This window comes from Terrapene carolina, unplaced genomic scaffold, assembly GCF_002925995.2.
Source record: "Terrapene carolina triunguis isolate 2854851 unplaced genomic scaffold, T_m_triunguis-2.0 Scaffold67, whole genome shotgun sequence".
NCBI lineage: Eukaryota > Metazoa > Chordata > Testudines > Emydidae > Terrapene > Terrapene triunguis.
Window position 1 is genome coordinate 3949769 of NW_020664418.1, and position 17123 is coordinate 3966891.

At 48.9% G+C, this 17123-nt stretch overlaps 3 protein-coding genes across 3 annotated transcripts in view; 2 read left to right on the forward strand and 1 right to left on the reverse strand.

Annotated features, from left to right (window-relative positions):
• The window catches only part of MAPK8IP3 (mitogen-activated protein kinase 8 interacting protein 3), a 312779-nt gene that overhangs the window by 161433 nt on the left and 134223 nt on the right, over positions 1-17123 (forward strand). The window lies entirely within an intron of this gene.
• Positions 1545-15922, reverse strand: SPSB3 (splA/ryanodine receptor domain and SOCS box containing 3). Its single transcript, XM_026648194.2, has 7 exons — positions 15857-15922; positions 10441-10589; positions 7527-7704; positions 6058-6245; positions 3858-3960; positions 2916-3041; positions 1545-2216 (listed from the first exon to the last, which is right to left on the reverse strand). Exons 2-7 carry the CDS (start codon positions 10567-10569, stop codon positions 1864-1866), a joined length of 1077 nt encoding a protein of 358 aa, XP_026503979.1. The 5' UTR covers positions 10570-10589; positions 15857-15922; the 3' UTR covers positions 1545-1863.
• NUBP2 (nucleotide binding protein 2) overlaps positions 16320-17123 on the forward strand; it is a 249202-nt gene continuing 248398 nt past the window's right edge. Inside the window, exon 1 of the mRNA XM_026648195.2 lies at positions 16320-16377. Within this exon, the coding sequence (XP_026503980.1) occupies positions 16362-16377 (16 nt within the window). The 5' untranslated portion in view covers positions 16320-16361. The remainder of the gene's footprint in view (positions 16378-17123) is intronic.

The window sequence follows — 17123 nt, forward strand, 5'->3', positions numbered from 1 at the left end:
TCTATTTCAATCTAGCATCCTAATTGAGACCAGCTTTGTTATCTTAGTACCCTGAACCCATCAGTCCTTACAACTCTAGGCATATTACTGTTACAGAACATGCCTGCTGTTTTATATGTTCAATACCTGCTCCCATCACTTTGTGTCCTGACTTGCTAGTTATCAAGACAGTGCCTATAGTTACAAGGTAACAGGATATTTTTTTCCTCAGTGATGTTTAAAGTCTTATAGATCAGGGTCACTTCTGAGCTGGGAAATAGGTTCTTCCCTGACTGAAGGTCAGTGGGAGCAGTTTCAGGCCACGGATGGATTATTTTCTGCCAAAGGATCCAGCCCCTTGTCAGTCCCTAATCCAGGAGTATTTCTTTCTGACACCCAGGAGAGGAATAGACTTTCTGGCCTGCTACAGTCAGCATGCAAGTCTTGTATGAACATTATGCAAAATAACTACTGATAAAGCGGTGTTGAGTTTCAAATCAGGTGCCTGGCACCAGGCCTGTCACAGTAATAGATCAAGTGAGAGCTGTGTGGATCCCACTGTCTGATTTACTAGGAGCCCTGCATTATTCATCCATTCTTTGGGGCAATAAAACCAGAGTCTCAGGTATTAATTTGATTAACAAAGGAGGCAGCAAGTCAGATCCCACCTTTATCCTCTCCTTACATAAAAGGTGCACCTATTTAACCATGTAACTGCCATAGTGTGTCAGCCCTGAGCTCCATCTAATCCAGTATCCTGTCTGCCAGTGGCCAGTACTAGATGCTTCAGAGGAAGGAGGACTCCACAAGGCACCTGTGGGAATAATCTGCCCCCCAACATGTCTGTGTGACACTACACCCCATATTCTTCATAAAAGTAGTTTTAATATGAATATGGCATAATTAAGATATTTTATGCAAGATGGGTCATGTAAGGTATCAGTGGAAAGGTTATGATTTGCTGATTATCCAATTTGTATGCATATATCATTTCCGTATCTGAAGTTTGTTACATAGTCAATATTCCTATCACAACAGTGTGTGTATTTGGGGAACATTCACCCAATCAGCCTGAATGGGTCATTAGGAAGAACAAGAAGACTTGGAAGATACTAATCTCCTGCTTTCCTGCAAAGCTTCCTGGGTTGCTGCTTTGACACTATATTCTCAAGAGCCACACTTTAGCTCATACCTTCACAGGCAGTTAAACAGTATTTTTATTACCATTTAATAGTCTGATACAGGAAAAGCAGCAACAGCCAACATGCAAAGCAATTAAAGAAGTCACAGGACTCAAATGAGAGCATTTACAGATCAGCTCTAGCAAGTAACTGCTCATTCACAACAATGCCAACAGTAAAGCATATAGATGCAATTTTAGGAGCACTTCTCTAAACACTGCTGTTCTAGATCACGTCCCAGTGACCCGATGCCTTCATTGCAGGTGCCAAACCAACACAACCGTTAGGAGAGAGGTGGAGTGGTAACTGATTTTGTCTTTTGATGGGAGTCAAGTCATTTATTTGATCATAAAGCCTGTTAGAAGAGACGCACATTTTGAAGCCAGTTTGAAAGCTTGCATCTCTGCTGGAACAGTCTACGCCCTAGAGATCAGCTAGTGATGGTGGCAGTGAGTAGGAGATGAAGCTAGGAAATTTTGTTGCAGGTTATCTAGGCTGCCTATTTCAAAGAAGTCACTCTCCTCATTTGGGATAGGTATTCAATGCAAGTGGCTGATGCTTGTAGCTTAAAAGATTTCAAGAGGGTAGAAGTCTTTGCAAACTTGATTAGAAGTTGGTGTCCCCACAAACAGGTGTCTGGCCTGGATCACCCTCAGAAATAATGAAGGAAACCACCCCCCCAGGCAGTTTGTTTGAAAATAACTTATGTCCTCCTGCATCTCTTCCTTTGGCATGCCTCTGCATCCGACCCACAGGAGCTATCTGAGTCACTTCCCGACAAGGAGGAAGAAGAGGTGGAAGGCTTCAGTGTGCTACAGTTCATACTCAGCACCCAGCCTAGTTTGTTGTGTAGAACTTGCTTAAGTCCTGGAGGCAATGGCAGCACTTCCAGTGTATCCACATAGTTGGGCAACAGCTGGCGGAGGCGATAACAGCAGAGGTACTGGAGGGACGTGTAGCTGGTGCATGAGCGGATCACCTTCATGCTGCTTTTGGCTGCAGTGGAGCACACCATGGGGTAGAATTTCTTGTTCTGCAGTTTGGTAGCTGCAACTCCTGGGAGGAAATACAATCAAGGAGGCTGGTGTTAGTCATAGGCAAGGGCACAATTAGGTAATTGCCTATAATGCAGGGATACAGTTCCTAGGATGCCCTGTGATCTGAACTGTCACCCCTTCTCCCACCTAAATGTGGGGTCTACAAACTTATGGATAGAGATCTGGAAAGCAGGAGATTTTTGAAGTCAGGCCTGTTGAAGGAGTGAATAGGTGTTTTAGAGACACTCTGCTTTATGCACTTAATCTTCCTATAGTTTGCTATTTAAGGAAGCCTGCTCACTATCCTCATCTCCAAACAGTCAGATGGCACTAAGACTTCCAAGAGGCAGCAACAATCTGAAGACCCACCCAAAGGGTCAATGTTCCATAATTCACACACCCCTCCCTCCCTGCATGTTTTGTCCCATCACTTTGTTGTGCTTAAGCAGGGGTTCTCAAACTAGGGGTCAGGACCCCTCAGGGGGTTGCAAGGTTATTACATGGGGGGTCGCAAGCTGTGAGCCTCCACCCCAAACCCCGCTTTGCCTCCAGCATTTATAATGGTGTTAAATATATTTTAAAAGTGCTTATAGTTTATAAGGGGGGGTCTCACTCAGAGGCTTGCTATGTGAAAGGGGTCACCAGTACAAAAGTTTGAGAACCACTGTGCTTAAGGGTGGGTTTGGCTGGATGAAGGCCACCTTGTCCCAACTCTTACCTATGCATTTCCTGTTTTTGAAGAAAGTGAGAGTTCCATGCCACATGTCCAAATGAACCCCAATGATGGAGCCTTGGCCAAACCTTGAGGAGAAGTTCATTTTATCTCCCCTGTGGTGGAGTAATCCTTAGACAGACAGACAGCAGATTAAGAAGCAATCCTATACTCTTTAGATCGATCCCATCTTCCATAATCTCTTCCTAATTTGTATAAACTGAAGGAGTCAGCCATTTAATTAAAAAAACCTGGATTTCCCCGTGACCACCGTTTGCTGCCCTCAATCCCAGAGCATGTGAAGGGGCTTTGGCAGCTCAGGAGACAGCCAATGGTGGAATGTACTCTTGCCTCTAGATCCATGGTCAAGTATAGGCCAAACGTGTTAAAGTCTGAAAGTTATTGCCCCTCTGTGGTGCGACAGCCTAAGTGAAATGAGCTAGGTGTTCTCACCAAGGCAGTGGGGAGGGAGCCTCATTGGCAGCCTCAGTCGTGGAGCAAATACAGAACAGATTGGACTTCTTTCACTCCTTTTTTAGGTTGAGGCACGGTGGCGGCGGGGGGGAGTTTATGCTGTTATCTACAGGGGAGGTGGGGCATGGACAGAGTTCAGCCTCTAGGTCAGTCTATGTATCCAGTTAAGGGAGTTACTTCACTGTATACAAAAAAGAGACTTTAAATGACAGAGGCAATCCTGATGGGAAAACAGCAACACTGGCAATATGCATGGATTCTCTCCGCTGCCCAAATGAGAGGCTGGCTGTGGGCAGCAGTTTCAGTCCAAGTCCATTAGGGATATCAGAGCAGATTCACAGTCCAGGTGACCATTTCAGTCTTATTCCCATCCCTCAGAGCACTTCCACAATTGCTAGGATTAGGTTTCTTCATATCCATGAGCCTTCCCCATGAACTCTAAAGGCAGCAGTCCCCCTCCATACCCTGCATTACCTGTGTATGAGAGTCCCCAGCTGTCTTCATCCTTGCCCAGCAGACTACAGAATGTGTGGCGGTACTTGTCAAGATTCACATCTGAAGTCCCAATTCCCACCATCTGGATGGAAGTAGCCCATGCCAAAGAAGTAAACAAGTTCTTTGTTTCTGCCATGGAACCACTCAGGGCATTAAGCACAACATAGCAGTGAGACAATACAGGAGTGTGATGCTCTGTATCACGGGGAAACATCCTACACCCCCATGTTCATCTTTATAAAATGATTGTGTGGTATCCAATGCAAAGTTTGTCATGTTGGGTGTCTTTGGCAGGCTCATGATGCACTGAGCATTGCTGTTATAGTAATGTTATAGGTTATAATTTCATGTATGGAGGCACGAGGCTGAAAATGTATCCTCGTGGCTTAAAATAAGCCCAGGTAAAAACTATTCAAGAGCAGAGAGGCAGTTCACACCCCATCAGGGCAGGTATGGGACAAACCCAGCCCAGCCTCACAGGAACAAAGGACGCTGGCCTAGGCAGCAACAAAAGAATCTGTTAGTCTCTTGAGTGAGTCACCAACCTTCCTTTGGTCAGTCTGGGACTGCGATGAGGTAATGCTCACCTGACTCTGAAGAGGGAAAAGCTGAGAGGGAAGAAAGGACATGATAAAAGGGAGAGACATTTGCCATGCTCTTCCCCTCTTTCTTCCAACTACATCTACAGACACCACACTAAGCAACTGAAGCGATGATCAAAGGGGAGAGCCTCACATCAAAACCCAGCATTACAACTCCAAAGGGGGAGTGGAAAATGGTGATTGTTAGCTAAATACAGTAACTCCTCACTTAACGTCCTCCCGCTTAACGGTGCTTCAAAGTTACATTGCTGCTCAATTAGCTAACATGCTCTTTTAAAGTTGTGCAATGCTCCCTTATAACGTCGTTTGGCTGCCTGCTCTGTCCACTGCTTGTAAGATTCTGTGCAAGAGCAGCGACTTTACAAGGGAGCATTGTCCAAGTTCCTCTTCTCCGCCTCCTCCCCCTCCCTCCCAGCGCTTCCCCCCACTTAGGACTTGCTGGGAGGGAAGGGGAGAAGCAGGGAAGCGCCACGTCTCCACTCCTCCCCTTCCCTCCCAGAAAGTCCTAAGCACTGCCAAACAGCCGTTTGGTGGCGCTTAGATCTTTCGGGGGGGGGGGGGGAGGGGGAAGGAGCAGGGATGCGGTGTGCTACAGAAAGGAGGTGGAGTGGGAAGAGGTGGGCCTGGAGTGGAGTGGGGACGGGAAGAGGCGGGCCTGCAGCATCCCCCGGCAAAGTCGGCGCCTGTTCTTCTCCGGAAAAGCTGCTGCTGCGAAGGTGCTTCCTAGCGTCCTTGCCTGCAGCGGGCTGTGTCTGTGTGAGGTAAGCCAAGGGCACTTCCCAACCACAGTACAGTACATCACTGTACAGTATATAATGCCTTTTGTCTGCCCCAAAAAAATTTCCTTGGAACCTAACCCCCCGCATTTACATTAAATCTTATGGGAAAATTAGATTAATTTAACATAGTTTCACTTAAAGTTGCATTTTTCAAGAACATAACTACAACGTTAAATGAGGAGTTACTGTAGTAACTAAATTTGTTAGTCTCTAAGGTGCCACAAGTACTCCTGTTCTTTTTGTAGTAACTTCCTTTATCTACATGCTCTAGTGCTGTTCCAGCATTCACCACACATTAGGAACTAGTCAGAAAAAGGTGCATCTCTGACTGGACAGGAATCTGGCATTTCTCTGCATTCTGTCACTTCAAGCACTGTGTGGCAGGGCCCATCTCTCTATTTTGTCATGTTGAGACAACCACTGGTGACCTACAAATAATAATGTAACAAAAGGCATGAAAGAGAGCCAGATGTGGGTCCTATACATGACCTCCACTGACTGTGAGATCTCAAGTAAGTCACTTAACTTCTCTGCTTCAGTCTAATTGAAGCTCTTGGGCTCAATATAGGGGTATTGTGGTGAAATTTAATGGCCTGTGCCACACAGGTCAGAGCAGATGATCTAATGGTCCCTTCAGGCATTAAACGGTTAGTTTCCTGTCTGGTAGCTGAAGAGGATTCCAATTTTCGTGAAGTACTTTGAGAGCTATTGATGAGGCATGCTGTCAAGTACTGTTCTGTTAAAAGCTCGTCTATCTCTGTGCACCTACTTGTTCCTAAACAGCTTGTCTCAACATACCATGTCAGTGCCATAGACTGGCGAGGTCATCTTGATCTCCCAGAAGTGCTGCCCCTCTGCCAGCTCCTTGTTTCCACGGATAGCAGCAGTGCCACAGCTGTACTCCATGTGGAAGTTCACCTTGCGGTTGTCACAGGTCAGGAGGGTTGCAGTCGATTTGTTCATGTCATCCCACACCCACTCAAAGTCTGTTCAGAAGAAGACAACATATTTAGGAGGTGGGGCTATACGAGATCGCACCAATCCAGAAACAGAACAGTTTAACAGCCTTTAAGATTTTTTAAATACCAAACTGAGTTAGTTGAACAGTCAGCTTGTTAAAGCCCAAGACCTTCTTGCTGTATTCTGACTGGGGATGTCATGCCAGCGTGGTCCATCCTTAACCACGTCTGTCACCATCAACAAACAATGGTTCTCGTTTGGGGGTAACACCAGAGCTCAGATATGAAAGCAACTTGTCCTACAACTGCAGTTACCTAACACTGTCGCATACATAACTGCTGGCAGTTAGCATGTGAGGTTGGGATGGAATCCAGGCCATGTATGAGACAGAGTAATGTTGCCTTCAGTGTTTATTACAAACAGCAATGTCAATCTGAAAGACAAGCAGGAAACAACCCAGATGATGTCTAATCTGGGAAAATGAGAATTTAAGACACTTCTAGAGCATCCTTGAGTTTTGGAGAATTCCATTTTTATTCCCCTTAGGCTCATGAAATTACAGCCAGAGGACAAGCAGTGTGCTGTCTTCTCATTCCTCACTTATGAACACCCCCACCATCTGGCCAGGCCCAGATTTTATCTAGCTCTCCTAATGCACAATAAGCCTGATCTTCAATACTCCTTACTACCTGACCAGTTTGCTAATTGTACTGAATTGAACTGAGTTTGATCCTCATTACATGTACACTGCCCCACAGTTCAGACTACAGGTGTATGAACAGCAGTGTGCACTGGATTACATTAATGTGAAGTAGGAACCATTTCGTTTGTACCTGCAGCATCCACATAGGGGAGTTACAGCACGTTGGTGTGCATTGCTATTCACACCCCAGAAGTTCATGGCAGGGCAGTGTAGACATGCCCTGGGATGTAAACATGAAGTTCAGTTTCACTTGTGTCCTAAGCCGGATTTGAAACCAGGCCCCCACAGGTGAGATCTGGTGCATTAACATCTTTAGAGTTTAGCCTGTGAATCATAACCAGTATATTAAATCCTGTATCTTCCCAGTTTCCCTACGGGGTATGTCATAAGAACAAAATAGCACCCCATGCAGGAATAGCACAGATTATATTTTCCCCACTAAGAATGCAGTGGTGATCCCCCTCCCCCCACTCCTCTACAGATGAGCAAGAGGCACCATCATCTGCATAACACGAGGGGAACCTGAAACATACAGGCAAAGAGAAAGCAGCACAGTTCAAACACCAGAGGAATAGCAAGAGCAGTTTAAGAGCTGCTTCCTTACACTCATCCTCTTCACCACACTGGCAGTCCTTGACGTGATGGACGGTGTGCAGACTGGAGCAGTAGGGAGTCTCATTCTGGTTCTCACAGTTGCAGTAGGACTCTCCTGTCACAGGGATGGCGCTGGGGATGGAGGGCGAGAGGGAAGGAAACTCTGGCTCAGAGTCAGAGTCACTGTGCTGCCATGGAAAAGCAGAGGGAGACCATCAGAAAGCTAAAATTTGAGGGCCATCCCATAGCTCCAGCAGTGCTTTACAAAGCCATGGCTTGACACTCCTTGTATTGCAGTAATACCCAAAGGTCCCAGAAGGTACATGCCCAAAAGAGCCCACACAGATGAGTGGATGGGGAAGGATGCAAAGTTTAAGCAAAGTGAAGGAGGCTGACAAGCACACTGCATTCCAGGTCTTGATTTTACAAAGGGAGAGCGAGGTTGGGCAGCTGAGGGACTGACGTGGAAAAAGGGGCTAGGATGCTACCAACAGTAATACAGTAAGCAAGGAGAAAAACGTAGAGTGCATTTCAGGAGTGAGGGAATGGTGGCTTCAAGCAGTAACTGCTGCTGCTCCTCATGTGGAAGAGAGGGCAACACTTCATGTTGGCGCCTGTCCTAGGGGACAGGTGATTGAAAGGCCTCACACTTAAGATATTTTCATTAAAAGGGGGGAGGGATAGCTCAGTGGTTTGAGCATTGGCCTGCTAAACCCAGCGTTGCGAGTTCAGTCCTTGAGGGGGCCACTTAGGGATCTGGGGCAAAATCAGTACTTGGTCCTGCTAGTGAAGGCAGGGGGCTGGACTCGATGACTTTTCAAGGTCCCTTCCAGCTCTAGGAGATATAAATAAATAAAGATATCCTAATTTAAAAAGCTTTTGCTTACTGTGGTGTATGGGCACAGAAGACATTTAGTTACAACAGCACCTAAACATTACTATCCCTATATGCTAGCAGATCAAACAGCTGAACCTAAACCTATTTCTTTTATGCAGTATTTGTATTTCAAGGTGCAGGGCCAGACTCTAATCTCAATGACTTCAGTAAATTATTCTAGATTTACACTGGTGTTAGATATTAGCCCACTGTTTCCTATATATTCCTGCTCCATTGCCCAGATTGAATGTCATACTTATAAGGACACTTGGAGATACTTGGATTTTGTACAACTCTGGCTCATTTGTGCATAGCCCACCCCAGTGCTCTCCTCTCCTCAGCAAATTGTTTAGATGTTCAGGCCAAACATCTAGAAAGACACATTTCTGCCCTTTATTTTCTCTTCTTTCCCCTCCACAGAAGTGACCTTGCAGAATTTATAGAGAATGTTACCACTGGAGAAACATTAAGCCACTCTGACAGGACTGAAGGAAAACCTAATTATATACTGTCCCTCTGAATTCACTGGGCCAATCAGGTATCCGAGTCAGTCTTACCCTCATACCAATGTGTACCTTGCAAAGGAGTTTAGCCTATATAACAGGCGGCCCGCGGGGTTATTTTCTGTGGCCCGCGAGCTCCTTGTGGCCCCCCGCCCTCTCCCAGCATTTACCTAGAGCGGCTCTGGCCTAACGCGCACCGGGGGAAGGGCAGGCTCCCTGCCGGCCTGCCCTGTCCTGCCCCGTGCCGCTCTGGGAAGCGGCTGGAATGTGGGGAACAGTGGGGGGGCACAGGGGTCTGTGTATTGCTCTTGCTTCAGGCAGCACCCCCAGCAGCTCCCATTGGCCATGGTTCCCCATTCCCGGCCAATGGGAGCTGCTGGGGGCGGTGCCTGAAGCAACAGCAACACACAGACCCCTGTGCCCCTCCTCCCCCAGGTTCCGGCCGCTTCCCGGAGCGGCCTGGGGGCAGGGCAAGGCAGGCAGGCAGGGAGCCAGAGCCCGCCCCCCAAACCCCTCCTGCAGCCGAACCCCTTGCCCTGAGCCCCCTGCCACACCCCTCCTGCACCCCAACCCCCTGCACCCTGACCCCCTGCCGCACCCCACACCCCTCCTGCACCCCAACCCCCTGCCCTGAACCCCTTGTCACACCCCTCCTGCACCCAACCCACTGCCCTGAGCCCCCTGCCGCACCGCTGCTGCACCCGAACCCCCTGCTGCACCTCACACCCTGACCCCCTGCCTTGAGCCCCCTGCCGAGCCCCCTCCCGCACCCTGCACCCCAACCCCGAGCCCCCTGCCGCACCCTGCACCCCTCACCCCAACTCCCTGCCCTGAGTCCCCGCCACACCCCACGCCCCTCCTGCACCCCCTGGGGGCAGGGAGGGGGCAGAGTTGGGATGGGGATTTCGGGGAAGGGGTTGGAATGGGGGCAGGAAAGGGGTGGGAAGAGGTGGGGCAGGGGCGGGGCCTCATGGAAGGGGTGGAGTGGGGGCGGGGCTGAGGGCAGCAGAGGGGAGGTGTCAGTAATGCGACCCTCAGGCCAATGTACTAGTCCTCTTGTGGCCCTCGTGGTCATTTGAGTTTGAGACCCTGCTGTATAACTAGGAGTTGGGGGAAAGCAAGCTGAAGGAGGTCAGTAGCTATTTTAATTTATCCCTTCTTACATGGTTCTATTTCTTTTCCTGCTTCATTCCCACCTTCCAGCTCTTTTACATCAATTTATACCAAGTGAGCCAAATTCAGAGGTGGTGTGTCAAGGGGACTTGTAAGTGACAGGCTGGTAATTGGGTGAGAGTCCAAGTTCTCATAACATACACCGGGGGAAGAAAGTAATTTGCATCAGCTTAGATGCCCTATAAGCGTAGGCTACTGGCCTCTTGTCCAAATATGGCCCATTGTGCATGCTATTGCCACACTGGGCACCTAGCCCTCAAGCCACTAGTCACCTGCATCCTGGGAGGAGGAAAGGTTTCCTTAATGGGCGTTTAAAAATATCCTCTTCTAAAGCATGTTTTAACTTTAGAAGCCTTAATATTCCAACCTACCTGCCCATCAGAGTCATAGCCCCACCCATGGGCTCCAGAGGCCAAAGCTACCGCCCGTGCATCTGCATCCCGGCGTACCCCACTTAGGACAAAGTGCCAGGCCCTGCTGTTGCGTGTGCGTCGTGCCATGGTGTTTTGAGACAGATAATCTGCAAAATGGGAAGGGAAGAAAATAAGATTACCCAGAGCAGCACAGACAACTGGAAAGGATCTATTTGGGCACCACCTCCTTCCAGTGATAGGTTTCCCCAACTCCTTACAGCTGTCATCAGGCTCCAACCCCTCTCCTGGCCACCTTGTGAATAGGTTTGGGATTGCCCAGGTCAGGTCAAACCTGGACCTTCACCATGACGTTATGGAACCATGCCTCACAAACTACTCTCTGGCTAGACTAGTAAGACATACACCTTTCATAGCATGGTCAATGCTATACCTGTTGGCCAGCAGGGGTTGCTGCTGAACAATACAAGCATAAACCTACCCTCAGGAGCCAAGCTCACCACCTCTGCAGAGCTCCCAGCCCAAATTGGCTGAAAGAAATACCAGGATCTACTTCACTTTGAACTGGGTTACCAGAAATACTCCTAGAAGCACAAAGGGTAGGTGGTGCCACCCTGCACTGGCATACAAGGGAGAACTGCACGAACCAGCCAACACCCTCACCTTTGTCCTGAAAAGAGATGAAGATCAACAATAATTGCCATATGCAGGCTCCTGTGGGTCCGGTAACTACACTGTGCATAGCCAAGTTCTGATGCTAAACTCTCCCATTCATAGCTGTCTATGGCATTGCCTCCTGGATCTACAGTCACTACACAAGTTGATCTGCGTGTGCCTGTCTGCTCATCTTTGACTAATTGACTACAATGGGAAGAGGAGAAGATAGACCAACTTCTTGCTGTGCATGGACAATGATCTTTTCATCAACTTGTCCTGACTTTCCTCAAGAACAAAACTTCTTGCGCGTTTCTGAATCCTAGCCAGCTGCATCTCAGAGACCAGGTTTGGGGAGGTTCTATTTCCCGCAGAGAGACCAGAACAAGTTTCTAGCCATTACAGCAAAAACTCACATAAGAAAACAGAAGAGCCAATTCTTGCTGCTCAATCCCCTCCTTTTCCCCCTAGAATCTCCTTTTAGTATGTCACACACAAAAAAACCCCTCCCTCCTCCTCAGAGCTTTCCATTAGGGCTCCACACATCTTCCAAAAATCCCTTAAACCAGGGGTTCTCAAACTGGGGGTCAGGACCCCTCAGGGGGTTGTGAGGTTATTACATGGGGGGTTGCCAGCTGTCAGCCTCCACCCCAAACCCTGTGTATCCTCCAGCATTTATAATGGGGTGTTAAATATATAAAAATGTGTTTTTAATTTATAAGGGGGGGGTCGCACTCAGAGGCTTGCTATATGAAAGGGGTCACCAGTACAAAAGTCTGAGAACCACTGCCTTAAACTCATGTGCAAATCCCTCTAATTCTGAAAATGCCAAGTTCCTTTACAGCAAATATGCTAGAGAGCTCCTGGCCCCACATAGCCCCGCTGTTGAGGGGGTCTCCCTGGCCTATGCAGCTCTTAACTATCTTTTGCTAATGAAATAAAAAGGCACTGGCCTAAGCCTGCCACTTTATCATTCACTGTACTCTCCCACACCAATTCTAAGAGAGAAAGATCCTTCTCTTAGCCTCTTTAACAGATCTGTGGACAGGGTGCTGCCTATATACTGTACTGCCACAGACACCTCAGTTTTGAGTTAGAGGAAAGAAGTAAAGAAAAATAAGTGGTATTTACCAGCATTTTATGCAACACACACGTCTGAGAGTCATGTGATTTTCTGTTCTTCCCTATGACCCATTTCTACCTCCCTGTGGGATGCCCAGAGATTTGGTTCAGAGCACTGCTGACAGTGAGGGAACTGAAAACTATTGGTCTAGATAACAGTTAGTCCTGACATGAGTGCAGGGGACTGGACTAGATGACCTTGTAAAGTTCCCTTCCAGTCCTACGATTCTCTTCCCAGCGAGTCTATTCCCAGCCCACCCCTTCTGAAATACAGACACTCTGATTCCTCATTCTATTCCTAAAGTAGGAAAGAAAGTGCTGAATCACACACCAGCCCTACACCAGGAGACCCTGTGGAAACCCTTATGGTATAATACCAGCTTCCTACTCTTTCCATACACACACCTGATTTAGGAGCAGCTCATATGGATTTGGAATCTGTGGCCAGAGTTCTAAATGGGAGGGGAGACAGTGGTCAATGTTTTATTCCTGAAAATCAGTTCTAAGTGTAAATACCAGTCTGTTAACCCCTCAACTGCTGCCAGAATGTGTGCATGGGTCTCAGCAGAAGTTATCTGTGGAACATCACAAGATGCACAGATATGTTCATTTAGGGGAGGTGGGGGAAGATACCATTGATAAGATAGTGCCAGTACTGCCTCACCAGTATGAAGACCTCTGTTTCCTTGACACTTTTCAATAGATTTTATACCTGGTTTTGATGACTGTGCTGGTTTCATTAGCAAACTGTCTTCTTTTAGCAGTGGATAAAGATAAAATGCCCATACCAATTCTTTTAGATTCATCAGCAGCCTTTGATATCACCAACCCCTGTAAAGATAGGTAGTCAGGCTCCAGTTGCTCCATTTGCCTGACAGGACCCAGATGACAGCACAGAGATTGCTCCTTCACTCCAAGGGCTCTCATGCTGGCTCCAAAGGATACTAATCTTGTAGCCCACCAGTTCAATCTGTACGTTATCCTGCTAGTGAAGACAGTAAAATGTAGTACCACCAAGCTCTAAGGCTTGGTCTACACTTAAAAATTAGATCGACCTAGCTATGTCACTCAGAGCTGTGAAGAATTTTGCACCCCATGCAAAGTAGTTAGGTTGACTTAACCCCCTGTGTAGATACAGCTAGATCAATGGAAGAATTCTTCCGTCAACATAGCTGTGAAGAAGTGGATCAGTTACATTGATGGAAAAATCCCTTCCATTGATGTAGGAAGCTGTGCTGCTGTAGGGGAAACATACAGTAAGGCCTGGTCTACACTAACACCCCAATTCGATCTAAGGTACGCAACTTCAGCTACGTGAATAACGTAGCTGAAGTCGACATACCTTAGTTCGAATTTACCGCGGTTCAGACGCGGTCCACACACGGCAGGCAGGCTCCCCCGTCGACTCCGCGGTACTCCTCTCGCTGACGTGGAGTACCGCAGTCGACGGCGAGCACTTCCTGGTTCGAATTATCGCGTCCACACCAGACGCGATAAATCGAACCCGGAAGTTCGATTGCCAGCCGTCGAACTACCGCGGTAGTGTAGACAAGCCCTAAGTCTCCACTTTTCAGACCTGGATGGTGCAGTTCTGCTTTACCAGGGTCCAGCCAAGACTGGGGGCCAAAGATGAGAGAACTGGCTGAAGCTTAATTGGGATAAGACCAATAACAGTGATAAAATGGGGTGGGAGAAGTCAAAGGAAACAGCCCAGTACATTTTTGGTGCTCGGGGAAAATAATAATAAAAAAAAAAATCTATCCCTCAACCAAAAGGGTAGTCTCGTTATCAATAACAACTTGAACTATCTGCCACGCAAGTTTGCTATATTCTACGAGTTTTACTGGACACTTGGCGGCTGCTGCTGGGAGTTTCTTTTCATCTGCGCTTGGCCAGAGGTTGTGACTTTTCCCATCAGCCATGAGATCTCAGCGCAGAGCCCACACCTTGGTTACCAGTTAAATGACTGTAATGGGGTTGCACCAATAAACTAAACTTTGGCAGATGCATTCTGCACTATTTGGTTCCCAGTATCTCTTGCATGGAACATATCCCTAAGATTCAGAGGCCGGCCTGGCTCCTTAATGCACTCTGGGTGCAGTTTGACATGGGTTGGGTCCTGGATATTTTACACAATTCTCACTTTGCTTTAATCCAGCAGCTGAGATCAGCTGGGACAATTGAGCCAGTAGTCCTTGTGGTAATGCTTTCTGGAGCATGGGGTTCTTGAAATGGAAGGAGGGGACTAAACTCAGAAACTGGCTTCCTTCCCTTGGGCTGAGGAGGCTGCATTTGATTGCCTTCCACGAACTTTGCTAGACTTCCTCTTACCCAGGATTTCGCAGACAGGGAAAGCAGAGGTGGGCAAGAGGGAGGGTTTCTTGGTGTCTCTCCCCCCACTCCAGCTAATATTACAGAAGAACAAACCCAGCAAGAAAAGTACCTTAGAAAGGGGCATAAAAGAACACATGTCCCGGGGAGGGGTAGGAACATAGAAATGGAGATTGACTCAATCTGTACCTCTAGACTCACACCCAATCCGGTACCTTTGAAGGAGGGGAGAAAAAAAGAATGTCCATATCCAAATGTGATTTATTTCTAGCCCAGGGAGACTGCAGGCAGCAGGAAGTACATGAGTCAGACAAAGCCTAATTATTGACAAACAACCCCAAGAATCAGCTTAGTCTTTATTCAGCAGCTGAGACTTGAGAACCATTCTCCTTCCTTTCCATAAATTATAATTGGATCTAACCTGTGATGGGGAAGGGAGAGCAAGTCTCAGTCAGTGAGCAAAGATTAAAGGCCCAAACCTGCAGCTGCTGAGGTCAAGGAGTTTTGCCAGTGGTTCATGTGGGAACAGGATTGGACCCTAAATAGATTAATGGAAAACCTGCACCCAGGTTACTTGTCAAGCATCAACAGAATGCCAAGTTGTTTAAGAGTGACTTTGCCTAGAGCTCTCAGGTACAGACCAGCATCACAGACCGGCAATTCTGTACTCCTGAGGTTCTTACACCAAACTCATCTCCATGGTATCCAAGGCAGCATGTCAATCCCTCAGTGATGACACAGAGGCCAGCATGGCTCCTGTCTGCTAGAGATAGCTAGGACCAGACCAGTTCCAGACACCACCCCACTCCCTTATGCTCAAGGAAGGCCAGCCTGGCCAGAGAACACGACTGACCCCAATACAAACCCAGCAGGCGTTCAGAGAACCAGGGACTGAGCCCAGACTAGAATCTACCCTGTCTATGCCAAGGGAGGGCAATGGGGTGGCTAGCGAGCAGTATGGGTCTCCCCGTCGTCCCAAACAGGACAAAGACTGACCCCACAGAGCAGGTTTTAAAGCACCCACAGGCTACAGATCCACACCCCTTCCCTAAACACACACAAAGATTTATTCCTCCTCCCATAGGCAGCAGCCCCTTAACAGAGCACAGATCCCCCCGCCCAAGAACAGGCTGCTGGCTCACTCTCCCTGCACAGATTCCCCTCCTCCCCCCCACCCAGGGACCGGCCGCAGGCTTATCTCCCACGGCACAGAGCCCCCTCCCCAGCCCGCAAATGAATCCTTCCCCCCCCACTTCACAGATCCCCCCGCCCACGGACCGGCCGCAGCCTCATCCCGCCTCCCTCTTACCTGCGCCGCAGCGGCTACCACGACCCTACGTAGGCCACCCTCGCTCTCCTTCTGACCTACTTTTCCTCTCCCAAGATATAAACAATCCACGCTCCGCACCGCCCCTTCCGCGCCCATTGGCCGCGGCTTCTCCGGGAGACGGGATCTCTCCTCATCCGACATTCTCAGTTGGACCGTGCTCCCCTCACTCACAGGTCAGGGGGCGGGGATAAAATCATTAATTTCTCATACCATTGGCCACATGGGCTGTCAGTCCTCAGAGGGCTGCGCCATTGGAGGAAAGTTTCTAACGCAGCCACCGAGGCGTTTACACCATGATGACGTAACAGGTACGAAACACAGAGGCCATTGGCTGAGAGGAACGTCACTCAGCAAGGTCAGGTCGGGGCCAAAATTAGTTCACGGGGCGGGATTACAGCCAGAGCTCGGCTTCCCATTGGCCGCGGCGCTCCTCTGCGCGTGACCTCGGGGCAGGCGGAAGTGCAGGAGCAGTGCTTGAGGCAGCATGGAGGCTGTGGGGGGTGAGTAGTGGGGGAGCTGCAAGTTCAGAAGGATCGGGGCCACTCTGCGGGGGATTGTAGGGAGGGCTCCCGCAGCGGCGTCCCCTGACTCCCCTCCCTAGCTGTGCTGGGACCGCCTCGCTGCTGTAGTTCAGTGCCGAGACGGAGCCCACGAGCCTCACCAGGCTGGGAAAGCCCCGCGCCGTGGGGACTGCGAGGCTCAGCCGCTCACGATAGTGCCCGGTCCCTGCCCGATGCTATGCGCGGGGAGCGATGGGCTCCCAGGCGCCGCCGCCAATGCGGGGGGCATCGCTGAACAGCTGCTGTTTGGACCGTGTTTCTGCGGTATCCAGAACAGCCACATGCGTCACTCGGAGCCGCTGCTGACCAGGCCTGCCGTGCTCTGCTCCGCCAGCCCTGGGTGGGGCGGGGCTTTGGCTACGCTGGGACTGGGGGTGGCTCCCAGCCGGGGTCCATCGCTTCCCCGTGACAGCGAGGTAGGTCCCCAGCATAGTTAAAACACAGCCTTTCAGAGCAGATTGTGCCTAACTATCTTGGGGACAATTATATCGTAATCTAACGCAGTAGGTGTTTGGTGGGCTTTTGTAGTGTGGACAGTACCTAAAACAGCACAAGTATCAGAGGGGTAGCCGTGTTAGTCTGAGTCTGTAAAAAGCAACAGAGGGTCCTGTGGCACCTTTAAGACTAACAGAAGTATTGGGAGCATAAGCTTTCGTGGGTAAGAACCTCACTTCTTCAGATGCAAG